The sequence below is a fragment of the Rhinopithecus roxellana genome, chromosome 19 (genome assembly GCF_007565055.1).
Source record: "Rhinopithecus roxellana isolate Shanxi Qingling chromosome 19, ASM756505v1, whole genome shotgun sequence".
Taxonomy (NCBI): domain Eukaryota; kingdom Metazoa; phylum Chordata; class Mammalia; order Primates; family Cercopithecidae; genus Rhinopithecus; species Rhinopithecus roxellana.
Genome location: NC_044567.1, coordinates 53,314,004 through 53,328,946, shown reverse-complemented (window position 1 = coordinate 53,328,946; position 14,943 = coordinate 53,314,004). Strand labels below are relative to the sequence as shown.

The following is a 14,943-nucleotide window of genomic DNA, read 5'->3' as shown; positions in this document are numbered from 1 at the left end:
CTCAGGTTCAGTTGTGGGGACAGTGCTGGAAATTGCTTGTGGCCTTACTAGAAGACTAAAATGCTGAGCCAGAGGCAGGATATCCTGGCTGCACCTGGCTGCTGGTGGGAAGGGGACCCAAAAGGTGGGAACGGTTCAAGAATAAAAACAATGCCCTGGGACCTCTTTGGAAAAACTCCCATTTCAATCCCGAGGCAGGGAAGGCCTAAAACGAGCCTGAAACATCTTTCTCTATTAAAAATTAAGGAAGTGTTCAAAAAATAATGGCAACATATCAAAAGAACACAAAAGCCAGGGAGGGGCAGTTTCCACTGCCCAAACATGGGACAATTTGAGCATCGAAATAAATAATGGGTTGGCCACAGTGGCTCAGGCCTGTAATCCTAGCACTTTGGGAGGCTGAGGCAGACGGATTGCTTGAGTCCAGGAGTTGGAGACCAGTCGGGTAACGTGGCAAAACCCCATCCCTACAAAAACTACAAAAATTAGCTGGCGTGGTGGCGGGCACCTGCAGTCCCAGTTACTTGAGAGGCTGAGGCGGGAGGATCGTTGGGAATCCAGGAGGTGGAGGTTGCAGTGAGCCGAGATCACACCACTGCACTCCAGCCTGGGCAACAGAGTGACACCCTGTCTCAAAAAAAAACAAAAACAACAACAAAAAAAACAAATAAGAAAAGTGGCCGGGCACGGTGGCTCACACCTGTAATCCCAGCACTTTGGGAGGCTGAGGCGGGCAGATCATGAGGTCAGGAGATCGAGACCATCCTGGCTAACATGGTGAAACCCCGTCTCTACTAAAAATATAAAAAATTAGCTGGGCATGGTGGCGGGCACCTGTAATCCCAGCTACTCAGGAGGCTGAGGTGGGAGGATCATTGGAGTCCAGGAGGCAGAGGCTGCAGTGAGTCAACATCATACTATCACACCACTGCCTGGGCAACAGAGTGAGACCCTGACTCAAAAAAAAAAAAAAAACAAGAAAAGTAACAGATTTTAATCCATTGAATAAAAGAAAACATAAAAAACCCCGTGAGTCCATTCTGATATAAATAAAAATATAAATGGGGAAGCACAGTGCTTATGGGTGGCAGGTTAGTTGTAAGATGCTGAGAGCTCACGAGAAGATACAAATATTCCCAGGCTCAAAGGTGAGGACTACTGATTAATCCCATTTCTCCTAAAAATGTTCTCTTTGTTCCCATCATAATCCATGGGTGGTTAAAGTGCCGCCTACAGAAGGGGTTTCATGGAAAAAATGTGGACGGTTGAGAGACAGGCTTGATGATTATGTGGCCTGTCTTCTACTGACTCTCTGACTGAATGGAAATAATAAAAATGTTCATGTTTCTGCTGGCCTGTTTTGCTTTTGTATTCCTCCACATGACAACAGGATACTGGTGAGCTACAACCACCAGATAGGGGAATCCTTGAACTAGCAACCTGACAGACAGAGGACAGCAACATCAGTGACCCCTGTGGCAGTCAAGGGCCTTTTCAGCAGAAACTCAAGCTCTGGAGGCAGCATCATAGAAACAACGGGGTGCTCTTCCATAAAACAATCTTTAGGTTATCACAGGTTATACCTGGATCCAGAAAGGCTTTTCTGTTTATGCAACTATGTGTAAATTACCGTGTCTACCTGGTAAACAGTAAGCATTCAGTAACACCTAACTGTTGACTGAATATAGATATAGCTACACAGACACAGTATATACCATGGGCTAGGAATGAATTTCTTTCTTCTTCTTTTTTTTTTTTTTGAGACAGAGTCTTGTTCTGTTGCCCAGGCTGCAGTGTAGTGGCGCCATCTCGGCTCATTGCAACCTCCGCCTCCTGGGTTCAAGCGAATCCCTGCCTCCCGAGTAGCTGGGACTACAGGCACATGACACCAGCCCAGCTAATTTTGTTGTTGTTGCTGTATTTTTACTAGAGACAGGGTAATCCCACCACTTCGGAAAAAATGTGGACAGCAGATCACTTGAGCCCAGGAGTTCAAGACCACCCTGGGCAACATGGCCAAACCCTGACTCCACAAAGAATACAAAAATTAGCCAGGCATGGTGGCATATGCCTGTGGCCCCAGGTACTCAGAAGGATGAGGTGGGAGGACCGCTTCAGCCTGGGGAGGTCAAGGCTGCAGTGAGCTGAGATCATGCCACTGTACTCCAGCCTGGGAGACAGAGTAAGACCCTGTCTCAAAAAAAAAAGGAAAAGAAAAGAAAACAAACACTGAAGAGATGATAATAACATGCCCAAGGTTTGCTGGAGCAGGCATCTGAATCCAGCAGTCTGGGTTAGGAGTCTGTGCTCTTAACCTCTCTGCTATGCTACACTGAGTGCATGGCTCTCTCTAGAGTTCAACCTGTAATTCTGTGTAGTAGAGAATCGTCATTTACATTGCCTGCTTCTGACAGCTCAGCACCCTGCAAGGTTTTCTTCTCTAGCTGCTCCTCTGATGCTTGGGTGGGCGCAGTGACTGGTACGGCCTGATCTTCTGGGGTAGAGTCACCATCTGGCAATATACCAAGCAGAGCTAGAGCTTTAAGACCTATATGGGAAGCAAGTAAGAGAATGGTTAAAAATTTTATAACGAGAGTTATTTTCAGCAAGTGCTGTAAGTTACTTTGCCATTATATAGAAATAGATAAATGAGTTCTGCACAAACCAAATCCTAGAGTACTAAACATGAACATCCCTTGCTACCTAAATCTACTCAGCTCCTCATCTCAGATAGTGAGAGGCGGAATAGAAAGGGATACCCGCACTTTATTAACAGAAGAAAAAACATATAACAGGATTGTCTATTTAGAAAATTACCAACATTATACTTTTATAGTCGCCCCACACAACCAGACTGCTGAATTCCCACTGGCAAATGGGTAAGGGAATTGCTCTAAGGTGCTGGCATGACCCATCTGCTTTCTAACACAGGTCTGGTTCCCTAATGTTGACTCAAATGGGGATGCCATTATCTGAAGGAACTTAGATGTCTCCAAGGTTTAATTTTCAACTTGTTTTCTTCCCACCACTCCTTAGTCAAGTCAGATTCATGTCGATATATTGCTGAACTATTTTACTCATATACGGCTCTTACCTAGAATACAGTTGTGTGGAAGCAGACTCACACTCCAGGTTAAAGAGTCTGGATTCTTTCAGTAAAGTTTGATAGATTCAAATATTAGATTGCATCCACAGATAGAAACAGTTTTAATTATTATTTAAAATTAGTTTGAAGGCCGGGCGCGGTGGCTCAAGCCTGTAATCCCAGCACTTTGGGAGGCCGAGACGGGCGGATCACGAGGTCAGGAGATCAAGACCATCTTGGCTAACATGGTGAAACCCCGTCTCTACTAAAAATACAAAAAACTAGCCGGGCGACCTGGCGGGCGCCTGTAGTCCCAGCTACTCGGGAGGCTGAGGCAGGAGAATGGCGTGAACCCGGGAGGCGGAGCTTGCGGTGAGCTGAGATCCGGCCACTGCACTCCAGCCTGGGCGACAGAGCAAGACTCCGTCTCAAAAAAAAAAAAAAAAAAAAAAAAAAAAAAAAAAAAAAAATTAGTTTGAGGTATTAATTAGTATTAGTTTCAGAGAAAACAAATGTTACTTCAATGCCAACATTTCTCTAAAATCCATCGGGGAACTTAAAATTAAGTTCCAAACCAGGGTAAGCACCTTTAGTGGAAAACTGGATTTTGTCACCTGTAAACTAAGCTTAGTATTTTACATCTGCCAAGGCTTTTTTTCACCAGCAACTGAGGGCTGGTTTGGTTTCTGGGCATGGAGAAGTCACCTTTTCCCTGGTGAGCCTTCATCAGACAGTCCCCGACGAGCTGCATGCACTGGCTCCGCAAGGTGGTGGCACTGCTGCGGGTCTGGGGGTCCAGCTTCTCCCCATCCACATCCTCTGCACTGGTCAGGTGGGCGCTATAGAGAGCCAGGGCAGCAAAGAGCAGCCAGGAGTAGTTATGGATATATGGCTGGATGAGCCTCTGCCGGTCACTGATCCGAATGGTTACCATTGGGTGGGCCGTGATGCTGTGGGTAGGCAAATGGCTGCAAAGGCAAGACACATTTAAATCTTACAAGCCTCCAAAAGCTTATGAGGCTCCAAACAGGAACACAGGGCCTCAGGGGAGCATGTGGTCGCAACTGGGCATTAGTCACCTCTAGGATGCGGTTACTGAAAATGTAAAGAAAGGTGTGGGCCCTCTCCCCAGAAAAATGAAGAAACACAAACACAGGACATACCTTTCAGGGTTTCACAATCCCCAGAGATTGTCTGTGGAAATTGGGCTAAGGAAGAATTGTTTATTGTGATTTTGGAAGGTGTGGTAATAGCATTTTGGCAATGTGAAAAAAACCCATAATTTTTAAAAGAGGGTATAAAGTACGTAGGAAGGAAATAATTTAAGGCCTGGAATTTGCTTTATTTATTTATTTATTTATTTATTTAAGATGGAGTCTCGCTCTGTCGCCCAAGCTGGAGTGCAGTGGTGCAATCTCAGCTCACTGCAACCTCTGCCTCCCAGGTTCAAGCGATTCTCATGTCTCAGCCTCCCAAGTAGCTGGGATTACAGGTGTCCGCCACCACACCCAGCTAATTTTTGTATTTTTAGTAAAAACGGGGTTTCTCCATGTTGGGCAGGCTGATCTCAAACTCTTGACCTCAAGTGATGTGCCCGCCTCAGCCTCTCAAAGTGCTGGGATTACAGGCATAAGCCACCACGCCCGGTCCTGGAATTGGCTTTAAAATACTCTAACATAGAAAAAAAAAAAAAAGGAATTAAACTAAGCACACATTACAAAATCTTCCTAACTGCTGAATCTGGGTAATGGGTACATGAAGGTTCACTGTGTTAGTCTCTTTACTTTTGGTTATGTTTAAATTTTTAATTAAAAAGTTTTTCTATAAAAAGAAAGAAGTTAGGCCGGGCGTGGTGGCTCACGCCTGTAATCCCAGCACTTTGGGAGGCTGAAGGGGGCGGATCACAAGGTCAGGAGATCGAGACCACCTTGGCTAACATGGTGAAACCCCGTTTCTGCTAAAAATACAAAAAAATTAGCCGGGCGCGTTGGCAGGCGCCTGTAGTCCCAGCTACTCGGGAGGCTGAGGCAGCAGAATGGCGTGAACCCGGGAGGCGGAGCTTGCAGTGAGCTGAGATCGCGCCACTGCACTCCAGCCTGGGTGATGAGCAAGACTCCATCTCAAAAAAAAGTCCCTTTTTTTTTTTTTTTTTTTTGAGGCAGAGTCTCGCTCTGTCGCCCAGGCTGGAGTGCAGTGGCGCGATCTCGGCTCACTGCAAGTTCCGCCTCCCGGGTTCACGCCATTCTCCTGCCTCAGCCTCCCGAGTAGCTGGGACTACAGGCACCCGCCACCGCACCCGGCTAATTTTTTGTATTTTTAGTAGAGACGGGGTTTCACCATGGTCTCGATCTCCTGACCTTGTGATCCGCCCGCCTCGGCCTCCCAAAGTGCTGGGATTACAGGCATGAGCCACCGCGCCCAGCCAAGAAGTCCCTTTTCAAGTGAAGGAACACGTAAAGAAAAGGCTTCGTGGTGACGGTCATTTGAGACATACCCGTAGGAGTATTTCTTTGCTGCATAGCATCCATAGCAAAGATCAAAGTCATCGCAAACATTGCAATTCATCCTCCGGCCTATGATCAAACCCTGGCAGTGGTCACAGGTGAACTCCATGTTGACCATTTCATGGTCGTCTCCGTGGCCTTCAGGCTTCACCCCACCTGGGGAGAAACAAAGCAGTGTGAGCAGATAAGGCAGAGGGCTCCTAGACCGGCTGGTTTCCAAACCCAAACCAATCCCAGTGCCAGGGCCGCTCCCAAGTGACTGCTCAGGGATACAGGGCCCACAGACATTCTCTGGAGACAGGGTGCTCTGCCTGGGTGGCTCGAGGCATATGAGTGAGATTCTTGGCACAGAATTTCTCGGCAATGGTACAGTGAGATCAAATATATTATCAGGACTGCTGTTTGGTGGAAACAAGTCCACAGGTTAATTTGTGAGCTGTCTCCTATGACCCCTCCACTAGCAAAGAACAAGGCTCTGTTGATGTATTCCTGTTAACAAGCACTGGAGACCGGTCAGGATGTTTGCTCCTTTTTCACTCCAGAATCACAGATGAAAACAGACTTCCTAAATAAATAAATAAAGGGCCAGGCGTTGTGGCTCACGCCTGTAATCCCGGCACTTTGGGAGGCTGAGGCAGGCGGATCACTTGAGTCTAAGAGTTCAAGACCAGCCTGTGCAATATGGTAAAACCTCATCTCCACTAAAAACACAAAAATTAGCCACGTGTGGTGGTAGGCAACTGTACTCCCAGCTACTTGGGAGGCTGAAGCAGGAACATCACTTGAACCCAGGAGGCGGAAGTTGCAGTGAGCTGAGATGGCGCCACTGCACTCCAGCCTGAGTGACAGAGTGAGACCTTGTCTCAAAGAAGAAGAAAAAAAAAAAAAACCAGACCCAGACCCAGTGCATGAGAGAATAACAGTCATGAAAGAGATGGACTGCACTGGTCTTCTCACACTAAGGCCCTTGGGCCCTTCTCACTCTAAGCTCTGTCATGGACCCTGCAGAATGCTCCTCGCGCCTGGCCCACTTCTGTTCATTCCCACTGCCACGAACCCAGCCCAGGCTCCCATGCCCGTGTGAATACTGTGACTGATTCCCTAAAGGAGACTCTTAACACAGATAGAACCACCTTCCTCTAGCATAGCTCTTATCATGTTATTAATAATACTGACTTCAAAAACCTTCCCCTAGGCCAGGCGCGGCGGCTCACGCCTGTAATCCCAGCACTTCAGGAGGCCAAGGTGGGCAGATCACAAAGTCAGGAAATCGAGACCATCCTGGCTAACACGGTGAAACCCCATCTCCACTAAAAAATACAAACAAATTAGCTGGGCGTGGCGGTGGGTGCCTGCAGTCCCAGTTACTCGGGAGGCTGAGGCAGGAGAATGGCGTGAACCTGGGAGGCGGAGCTTGCAGTGAGCTGAGATCTCACCACGGCACTCCAGCCTGGGTGACAGAAGGAGACTCCGTCTCAAAACAAAAACAAACACAAAAACAAACAAACAAAAACCAAATAACCCTTCCCTGCTGTCTCTAGACTATTTAAACTCCTTAGCCTAGTATCCTGGGGTCCCACAATCAGGGCCCACCTGTCTTAATCTAACACTTAGTTTGGCAAACACTTCAGCATGTCCATCTAAACTCACTACAGACACTCCTGTCCCAGGGTTTGCTACGTCCTTGATGGTGACACCATCCCCAACGTTTCCTACACATCATCCAGTTCTAACTTTCTTCAAAGACCAGTTCTCATTCCACCTCCTTCACAAGCCTTCCCTGCAGCAATGCTGCTACTGTTTCTAAACTTCTCTAGAAACTATCTGTACCCTCATTTATAACTCAGCACACACATTCTTGTACTGGAATAGACATTCTGTGGATCTGTCCAGTCTTCCTGCTGGACTGTAGATGGTTCCAGGGCAAGGGTTGTGTCTTTTACCACTGGGCCATGTACAAAAAGGCCACTCAGGTGTGCACTACAGTGGATCTGTTTTACCTCAGCACCTACAACTCAAGTGTATGAGAGGATTTTTGAAGCTTGTGTGTGTGTGTATGTGTGTATTTTGCTACATGTAAACACTGCATGATTCCGAAGCAAACACTATTTCCTGAAAACTCCATTGAACATACATACATTGGTCCCAAGTGTTTATTAAGTGGCTACACCCAGCATGACAGAAGAAGGACGACAGATTATTAGGGCTGTGGAGCTTTTCGTCTAGTTGAGGAGATAAGGCTCATGTTCACCAGGAAGTCAGAGAAGACACCACTGGGAAGTATTTCTATTTAGTACACTGAGAGTTTTTAAAAATGACAAGATCATAGAAATTAGAAATGACTATTACCTTTGGATATGGCATACTCAGTTCATGAAATTTACCTAGGAAGCAAGTTTTGCAGAGATCCATGTCACTGCACTGCAGACACCGGTATCGATGCCAGGGAGCAATCTCATCACACCCATCACAAGAGATGTCCACATTTAACAGGTCACAGTAGCGAGCAATAAACATGTGCATCTGTAAGGCCAAACAAATACAATTAACTGATAGATTTTCTAAGGTGGCCACAATTCACTCATCAATTCCTCCATTCAATAGGTACTGAGGATGTTCCAGGCATTGTACTGGGTGCTAGGATTTGACGATGAATAAACTCCTCAGTGTCTAGCTGGGAATTCTGTCAAGGAGGTGATGACCATTTAGTATGACCAGTGCTTTCACAGGAAAATTCAGGAGGCTCAGAGAACAGAGGACTATGGCTACCAATGGGTTTTCCGAAGGAGATAATTCCTCAGCTGAGACCCGAAGGACAAACAGGTACTAGCTGGGTGGGGATAAGGGAGGTGGATATGTCAGACAGGAATAGCAAATCTGAGAGCGAAAAGGGGACCAGAGATGGGTTTATGAACTTGGCATGACTCAGTGTGTAGAATATAGTACAGAGGGGAATAGTCAGATGAAGAGAGAAAGGTTGAACCACAAAGCGCCTTTTAATGTTAGTCTCAGGAGTTACAGACTGTTTTTAAATAGAAGAGTAATGTGACCGGACTGGAGTGCTCTAATGGTTCTTCTAGAAGCTGAGGAAAGACTGGATCAAAGGAGGCAAGCCTGGATTCAGGGAGACTGACCATGACCAAAGCGTGAAAGGAACCCCATGGCACATCGTAAGGGCTGGGATTGAGTAGTAAGCGGGATGGTGAAAGGTGCGTAGATTTGAGGTGTTGAGGCAGAAGGCGGAAACCTTGGTGACTGACTGGATATGGGGATCAGTAAAAGGGAAGACAGTTTCTGGCTTGGGTACTTGATTGGACATTGGTAGTGTTCACAGACACTACAAAAGGAGTATTGTCCCTGGCACTTAGAGGCAAACTTTCTGCAGCGATAGTCTGGGTACTGTTTCATGAGCAAACAAATTGCTTTACTGGAAAGTACTTGGACTACGGTATTGTTTCTCTTTAGGGCCTGGAAATGATCGAAATCAGTAAGTCACCATACAGTAGACCAGAGCAAATATGCCAAGTCACCTTAGAACTACAGAATGACTCCCAAAAGGTATTAACATACAAGAGAGAAAAAGCCACAAAGGCCCACTTGGCAAGCTCCATCCAAGCACCACCGTGGTGCTATGTGAACAAAGTGGTTGGCACATAGTAGGCACTCAATACTTAGAAAATGAATGAATCTGAGGCAGCAGATGCTTGGCACATGTGGTCGTGATGGATGTCACACCTGACGTGGAGATGGACAGACTGGGCTATCTGAGCCTGTGCCTTTGCACATCTGAATCACGCAGCTCTGATGCCCTCTCCATGTATGCGGCTGCTCCCATGCTCACCAGGCAGCCTTCTGATGGAAATGTGGCTTCCCATGCTGCTTGTCTACAGGAAGAGAATGTGCTGCCCCAAGGACACTAGAGGTCAGGCCCTCCAGCAATTCTACTTCTCACTGTAAATTAGTAAATTGGCACCTCCTATTGTACATCAGCTTTAAGAGTCAATTTTCCAATGAGTCTGGTTCTCTGGCAGGCAGCCACTCTGAGTGTGGTCAAATCAGGATTTACAGCCCCTCAGCTTAAAGGTTAAACACCAGATGCTAGGGCAGTGGTTCCCCTTTATGGCACCAGGAACCAGTTTCATGGAAGACAATTTCTGCACAGGACCAGGTGAGGGATGGTTTCGGGATGAAACTGTTCACCTCAGATCATCAGGCATTAGATTCTCATAAGGAGCGCACAAACTAGATCCCTCGCATGCGCAGTTTATTGTGGGCTCGTGCTCCTGTGAAAATCCAACGCCACAGCTGATTTGCCAGAAGGTGGAGTTCAGCCTCCCTCGCTTGCCCGCTGCTCACAGCCTGCATTCAGCGGTTGGGGACCCCTTCGCTAGGGTACTGAATGCCACCTGCAGCCCTGCCAGGCAAGAGCCTGCCAGCACCGCCCCCCCCCCCTCCCCAGGCAAACTCTCCTCTCCAAACTCCTAGCAAATCACTTCAGAGTACTCTAGTTGAGAGGTCTTACTTTCCTCTGCTTCTCTGGATCTTCCTGGGCTATTTTTTCATACCAGGCCTCAAACATGCCATCCTGACACTCATCCATCCATTCTGAATTCTGCTTGGCATCAGCAAGCTCATCTTCTTCACTCCATTGGCTGAAAGAACATAAAGAGAGAAAAGCGTGCCTCTCCCAATCACCAAGGAAAGTACTGGTTAGCAGACTCTTTATCTACGGGTCTATAATATTGGACATTTTTCAGCTTCTGAGAGGGAAAGGTCAACTGCTTTTCAAAGCCCCTGGATTTGTCAAATATTTGGTAGATACATGCCAAGAAAGAAGGAGAAGCCCTTTCCAGAGTAGACTGTAAGGGATGAGAAATTAAGAGTTTGCAGGCTGTACCACATGGCATAATTCCACTGGACAATCATTGATGGTGAACCTACTATGTGCCAGGCACTAGGGCCAAATAAAGTTAGGTTTTGTTGTTGTTGTTTTAAAGTCTGATTTAGACACGCTCAGCATATCCTGGTGGAATCAGTATGAGAAGGGAATCAGGATACACCGTGACTTCAGCTCTACCAGCAGCTACTGTGAGACCTTGACAAGTGACTCAGCTCTGGTCCTCAGTTTCCCCATTTCAGACGCGATCAGGCGCATTCAGGGTGGTATGGCCATAGACAGTTTCCTCATTTCAAATAAACAGCTTCAGGGAGATAATCTTATAAGCTCTTTTTGGATGCAAAATTATAAATTTCCATAATTTCGGTTTACAGCTTGTTTTAACAACCAGAACTTTAAACAGAAAGAGATTTGCTTGACAGCAAATACAAAATATTTACCAAGCTATAAATACACATTCCTTCATTCATGCATTCCAACAAAATGGTTTTAGGCCTATACTCAAGCTTTGGGCTAGGTGCTATGAGCGCTTGCTGTGAAGGGCGTGCTTCCTTCCCTGAGGACCGTGGCATACAGGGAGACGAAGCGAGAAACCGCAAGCAGGCCCACAGCCAAGAACCACAAGCTGATGCCCCCCAGTGCTGCCCCTCGTCTCTGCCAATGGAGCTGTAACAGTGAAGCAACAGCTGAGGTTCATGAACTAAAGAGACAGCTCTAATTCTGTCCCCTTTTCCCTTGGAACAGCTCTCCGGAGAGAGTGGAAACCGTCCCAGTGTTGACTCATTCATTTACTTCCTCCCAGTTCTCTCCTCTTAGCGCATTCCCTCTCCCCTTCTCTTTCTTTTCTACACATGAACGGCTGCAAATAGGCAAGTGAACTTGAGTAGAGTGGAGAGATACTGGTCAAACTGAAGGAAAAAGAAACCTTCATACACGATTTTTTTCTAACTTAGGTCCTTATAATGTGCAAGAAGTTAAGAGTGGCTAACTTCACACATACATGTAACAAAAATTATGGAAAAGGATTTCCCAATTCAACAAGCTATACTAAGATCACCAAAATGCAGAGGATTCTCGGCCTCGGCGCTCACGAGACCACCACCACCGATGTACACAGCTCTACTGCACGCCAGATGCTGTTCTAAACGCAGAAATATATAACTCAGGTGTTCATCACAGCAAGCCTCGGAGGCAGCACCATTGATATCTCCAGCTCTGAAGATGAGGAAACTGAGGCACAGAGGGATTATATGACTTGCACAAGGCCACTGGGCTAGGATGTGGCAAAGCCAGGAAATGACACAGACAGTCTAGCTCCGGAGTCTGTGCTCTTAGCGACCTCCACTATGACCCTTGCGTTTCATAACCTACATTAGGAATGGCAGAGTGCAGGACCATGCTCTTACCTGATCACACTGTCATGGACACTTATATTTTCCTGTGACATTTTCATGAGGAGATCTGGTAATTGAATATCAACAAAGAAGGCGAGATCACTGGGTTCCCAGCCCATATCCAAAAGATGAAGCAGGGCTGTTTGAACACAGGATAAGGCAGGCAGCAAGGACCTAAAGAGGCCATGAAAGTGACCGTTAGCAGAGCTGCCCATTACCAACAGAGGCAACAGAAGCAATTCAAGTAGATGACCTGGTTTGCAATTGAAAGCAGAAGGGAACTTCACATTGCTGGTTTGGGTTCCTTTCAAATTCCTCATACTCCACACAAACATTCTTCAAAGCTTAAGCAAAAGAACTCTGAAAGCTGTAAGGTAAGGTTTCCACCCTGCCAGGACCACCACAGCAGTGTCTTATGGTAAAGAACTGAGAAGTAAAAATTAGCTCCTGACAAACTGCAAGATCAGGGCCAGTTCCAAATTAGCCAAGGTGATGTGGTTTAGATGTACAGAAGAATCCTTTCCTTTAAGGCTTATGCCTAAACCATTTACTAAGAGGACTGGGAAATGGCTTTATACTCCAGTTTTCAAACTGCACATAATACATAATAGACTGGCTGGGCATGGCGGATCATGCCTGTAATTCCAGCACTTTGGGAGGCCGAGGCAGGCAGACTGCTTGAGCCCAGGAGTTCAAGGCCAGCCTGAGCAACATGGCAAAATCCCATTTCTACAAAATGTAAAGAAAATTAGCCAGGCAGGGTGGCATGCGCCTGTAGTCCCAACTACTCAGGAAGCTGAGGCGAGTGGATCGATTGAGCCTGGGATGTCCAGGCTGCAGGGAGCCACGACGGAGTCACTGCACTCTAGCCTGGGTGAGAGCATGAGGCCCTGTCTCAAAACAAACAAAAAAACCCTTAATATACCAAAACAGAAAATAATAGGCTATAAATTCTTAGAAAAGCCCAGACTCATCCCTTAAAAAGCAAATATACACACCAGACAGAAAAAGGACTGGAAAAAAATAAATGAATCAGTTAACATTAGTGATTAGCTCTCCAGGTGGTAACATTAGAGGTTATTTTTATTTTGTTCTTTGTACTTTTTGGTATTTTTGACATTGAACATATGTTTCCTTTATAACCAGAAAACAATACATTTTTTTCTCTAGAAATGATAAAGTTATCCAGTACCTGTCATTTAGGCTACTAAATCCTTTAACTGCTTTGACCAAAAACAGAACAAGTTGATAGTAAGTGTCTCGAATTTCTTTGTGTAGATCAGCACCACAGCCTTCCAAGTGTCCAAAATAACTAGAAACAGAGGAAATCACTGATTCACTTAATTGCCAGAACATCCCTTTCTTAATAATAATCATGATTTCTTACATGAAAAAGAGCAAGTGGCAGTAAGCTGAACAAAGTGGCACAGGCACTGAAGTAAATACACATATGATACCTACAGAAGGTAAAGCACAGAGCAGCGAGTGAATCCATTTGACTGGGTCAAGAGTCACCCAGAAGCATGGAGATGAGATTATTTATCTTCTCTGTGAATATAAACCCACCCTCCCACCACTACCTGGATGCCAGATACTGTGTTAAGTATTTTTCACAAATTACCTCATTTGATCCTCTCCACACAGTCATGCTCACCCCTCCGCCTCCCTTCATTGATGACTCTGGCACCAACCTCACTGTCTTTTCTACCATGATCCTGGCCATCTTGGTGACTTCAACATCCATGAAAATGATGTCTCCATTCCTTTTTCCCTCAATTCTCTGCCATCTTCATCTCCAATGATCTTCTCTTCCACGCCCTTAGCCATCCCAGTTTGATGGTCATTTCCTGGACCTTGCTATCACATGCCGACACCATCTCTGATATACTGACGCCAGAGCACCCTACTCTGACCCCAGATTTCCTGCTCACCCAGGTAGGACTCCAACAGCAGCCCTTTCTTCAATACCAACGGGCAGCAGCCCAGGATGCTGCCTCATGTTCACCATCTACTACTCCCACCATGCTTTCTCGCTGCTCCCTTCTCAGCTTAGATTCCATGGCCCCTAATCATACCTTAGCAAACACCAACTCCCGTGTCCCCTCCTTCCCCCATGTACCTGCCTGAGAAATCTTGTACCTTTATTAAAACAGCTGAATATCGTGGAGGAAACACCACACAACCAAGCTGACTAGTATGACTTTAAATTTGCAACTGTAATCATCAAACAAGCACTCAAAATTGTCAGGCAATTTAGTAGACTGGCTTTCTCAATTTTCATTCTATCTAAAACCTTCCCATAGGCCGGGCATGGTAGCTCACGCTTGTAATCCCATCACTTCGGGAGGCTGTGCTGGGAGGATCAATTGAGATCAGGAGTTCGAGACCAGCCTGGCTATAACAGGCGGAAAACCAGTGTCTACTAAAAATACAAAAATTAGCTGGGCATGGTGGCACACACTTAGGAGGCCAAGGCGCGAGGATCACTTGAACCTGGGAGGCGGAGGCTGCAGTGAGCCAAGATGGTGCCACTGCACTACAGCCTGGGCAACACAGCAAGACTCTTGTCTCAAAACACAAAAAAACAAACAAACAAAAAAACAAACAAACAAAAAAACAAAACAAAAAACCCAACCCCCTACCCCCACCAAAAAACCCTTCCTGCTTCTCCTTATGCCACTGCTACCTCTTTCTCATCCTTCCATTCTCTCTAATGATTATCCTTACATTATTAGAAGAGAAACTTAGGTATCTTGATAAAGAAAAGTAACAATCACACAGGAATTCCCTTACATTTGCACCACCAAGTATCTACCAGCCAACATGCGGACACTGTGTGTCCTGTTTCCCCCGCTACTACAGACAGAGCCTCCCCGGTTCAATCAAAGGCCAATCTCTCAACTTATGCAACTGCTACTGCAAATTATCCCCTCCCTTCCAGCATTAAGCTTTCCTTATCACTGACTCATTCCCACCAACATACAGAAGTCCTCTTGTATCTCTTTAAAACCCTCAGTTGACCTCACATCGCCTTCCAAAAACTTCCCCATTTCTCTGCTCCCT

At 46.1% G+C, this 14,943-nt stretch overlaps 1 protein-coding gene across 2 annotated transcripts in view; it reads right to left on the bottom strand.

The window, feature by feature from the left end:
• Window positions 1-14,943, bottom strand: part of ZZEF1 (zinc finger ZZ-type and EF-hand domain containing 1) — a 146,469-nt gene that overhangs the window by 44,984 nt on the left and 86,542 nt on the right. For both annotated transcript variants that reach the window (XM_010382190.2, XM_030922817.1), the window contains exons 31-37: window positions 13,073-13,192; window positions 11,893-12,054; window positions 10,112-10,241; window positions 7,974-8,112; window positions 5,580-5,745; window positions 3,791-4,053; window positions 2,397-2,548 (exon numbers count right to left, since the gene is read on the bottom strand). In XM_010382190.2, the coding sequence (XP_010380492.2) occupies window positions 2,397-2,548; window positions 3,791-4,053; window positions 5,580-5,745; window positions 7,974-8,112; window positions 10,112-10,241; window positions 11,893-12,054; window positions 13,073-13,192 (1,132 nt within the window). The remainder of the gene's footprint in view (window positions 1-2,396; window positions 2,549-3,790; window positions 4,054-5,579; window positions 5,746-7,973; window positions 8,113-10,111; window positions 10,242-11,892; window positions 12,055-13,072; window positions 13,193-14,943) is intronic.